We start from the raw sequence: 2,598 nt of genomic DNA, 5'->3' as shown, positions 1-2,598 counted from the left end.
TATATGATAAGCCTAATTTAAAATTAAATAAAAGATACTACTACTAATTTAAAATAATAATAAATGGATCAATTTTGGAGACGTGTCACACTTCTTTATATACGATTATTGGTATTTTTTCGTTTTTTTAAATCGGCCCAAATATATTAAATGATATATTTTTCTGGATATATTTTTTCTGCTACATTAAAGTATGTTGTTATTATGGATAGTAAAGGTAAAATACATTGCTAATATGGATTGTAAAGGTAAAATATATTGCTAATATGGATAGTAAAGGTAGAGTACATTGATATTATGGATTGTAAATGTGAAGTACAATGTTATAATGGATAGAAAGAAAGTATGTTGTTATTATAGAAAAGGTAAAGTATATTGCTATAGTCGATAAAAAGTAAGTGTCTTGGTATTATGGATTGAAAATGATAATACCATCATGTAATAGATTAAAAGTAATATACATCGCTATTAAAAGTAAAGTATATTATTATTATAGTTTAAAAGTAAAGTATATTTACTAATTATAGACGTTTGTTTTAATATTTTTTAGGTTTTGGAATTGTAGGAACAAGTTCAAAGGCATGAAGAAATACAACAATGCAACAAAGACAAATACAACTTGAAGAGCAAATTGTGATTTTTACGAGACAATTCAAATAACCTACACGGTTCTTGGTTTCTTGTAATAAACATTTTGTTAAACATTTATTATTGTATTAGTATTTATTAGTTTTGTAGTTGAAATTGAATATTATTATTGGTTAATGTATTTGTGGGTTGAAATTTTTTGGATATTTTAAAAGATTTGCAATTATTTTGTAAAATTATATTTCTTGACAGATTATCGACAGAAATATATATTACTGAAAACTGTAAAACCCTTGGTAATCTGACCGAAAATGACAAAATTGGTCCAACTTAGGAGTTAGGACCATCAATAAGAATCAAACCGGATAAAAATAATTCACCGGAACTTTATTTTCGTAAATCAGTTGGTAAAATAAGGCCGTTGGTAATTAGTAACGTAAAACTTCATCGGAAAAATGCATCACATATTCCATCGGTTAAACTGTCACAAATGATTTCCCAATAACTTTTTCACCACCATGGGTAAACACCCATTTGTGACGGATGTCCATCGCAAATGTCACAGTTTTTCCTGTAGTGACTAGGGATCCCATAGCATCCAACTTTCCTAACGTAACGACAACATATTAATAATAACAAAAATTATAATATGTTTCATCTCTTTATTATTAGTAATGTGACATGACTAGTACTCACTAGAAAACAAACATCTCAACTAGAAATGATACGCACTCCTTCAACACAATATTACTCGTCTTTCTTATCAAAGAACCGAATTATCTTGGAATAATAGTCCCAATCAGAATGTGAAGGCGTTATTGCAGGCTCTCCAAATGGATGATCTTTCACATAACTTTGCACATCTTTAGCTTCCGCAACTCCATCCAAAAACGCTCTTAACTCCCCATCAGAACCTATTCAATAATTTTTTACAAATTAATTCACATGTAAACCATCAAATTAATATCAACAAATAAATCTATACATTTGATTTTACCTAAAAAACCATCATCCTTTTTCTTAACATCATACTCCTTCAGAAAAATGGCAGTGTTAGGCTGCAAAATATAGCACCATTAATGAAATAAGCAAAACTAACATCCATTACACATAAATTAACCAACATATAACATATTACAAATGAAACATTACAGGATTTAGAATTGCTTTCTCAGGATCAGTAATCAACAATGTGTTAGATGCCGAATATTCTCCACTAGGGTACTTCTTCTCCCATATATGTTTAAGTTGTTTCAGAAACAACGGCTTGTTCTTATTCTTCAAAACACGTAAACCCAGTATCGGTGCATTCCTTTTGATCCTGTAAAGGTTAAAAACAAGCAGCAATTCATTCACGAATTTCCATGTTTTCTATCAACAAAAATTTGTAACGTAAGTGAGTTTAAAACTAACCATTGTGAACAAGAACTTGGTTTTGACGTCTCCGGTAACATGGTTCAAAACTGCTTTTATGTTATGCCTGAAGGAAATACACATGAAATTTAGTGAGTATATTCGAATCATCCAATGAGTGAAAGAAAGTGAATCAATGACACTAACTCCATAGCAGATGACCATAGTCCGACTTCGAATCTTTCAAAGCAAAACTTCAAGAATCCTTCACAAAAAGGCCTCTTGTAAACTGTACACATACATACACATGTTATTAACGAAAATTTGGATTGTACACTCATATACCAAAATGGAATCGTGGCTGAATAATTTTTTGACTCACTCATAAATTTCCCATAACTTAAATCAGGGCGGCGGTTTTTGGGGAGGGTGAATCGTTCGCGAACATGAGCTCGGTGAACGATGAGGCCTCCAAGAGGAATCACAAGCAGTTTCTTTTTGGGACCAAGGCTAAGTTTATCCAAGGAAAACCCTACATCGGTTCCTGTTTCGCTTTTAATTTCTTCTTTTTCTTCTTCGCTTCTTGGAGTGTCAATGGAGGAAGCAACAGCCACATTCTTGATCTTCGATTCTTCGGCTGACATTTTTGTAATTTGG

The 2,598-nt window shown here is 31.4% G+C and overlaps 1 protein-coding gene across 1 annotated transcript; it reads right to left on the bottom strand.

The window, feature by feature from the left end:
* Positions 1–1,746: 1,746 nt before the first annotated feature.
* Positions 1,747–2,598, bottom strand: LOC145105651 (uncharacterized). Its single transcript, XM_079042737.1, has 4 exons — positions 2,324–2,598; positions 2,149–2,230; positions 2,002–2,068; positions 1,747–1,909 (listed from the first exon to the last, which is right to left on the bottom strand). The coding sequence occupies exons 1-4, from the start codon at positions 2,583–2,585 to the stop codon at positions 1,862–1,864; spliced, it is 459 nt and encodes a 152-aa protein (XP_078898863.1). The 5' UTR covers positions 2,586–2,598; the 3' UTR covers positions 1,747–1,861.

Source organism: Lactuca virosa, chromosome 1 (assembly GCF_052849685.1).
Source record: "Lactuca virosa cultivar CGN04683 chromosome 1, Lactuca_virosa_CGN04683_v6, whole genome shotgun sequence".
In the NCBI taxonomy this organism is placed as follows: Eukaryota; Viridiplantae; Streptophyta; class Magnoliopsida; order Asterales; family Asteraceae; genus Lactuca; species Lactuca virosa.
This window is presented reverse-complemented; position numbering and strand designations above follow the sequence as displayed.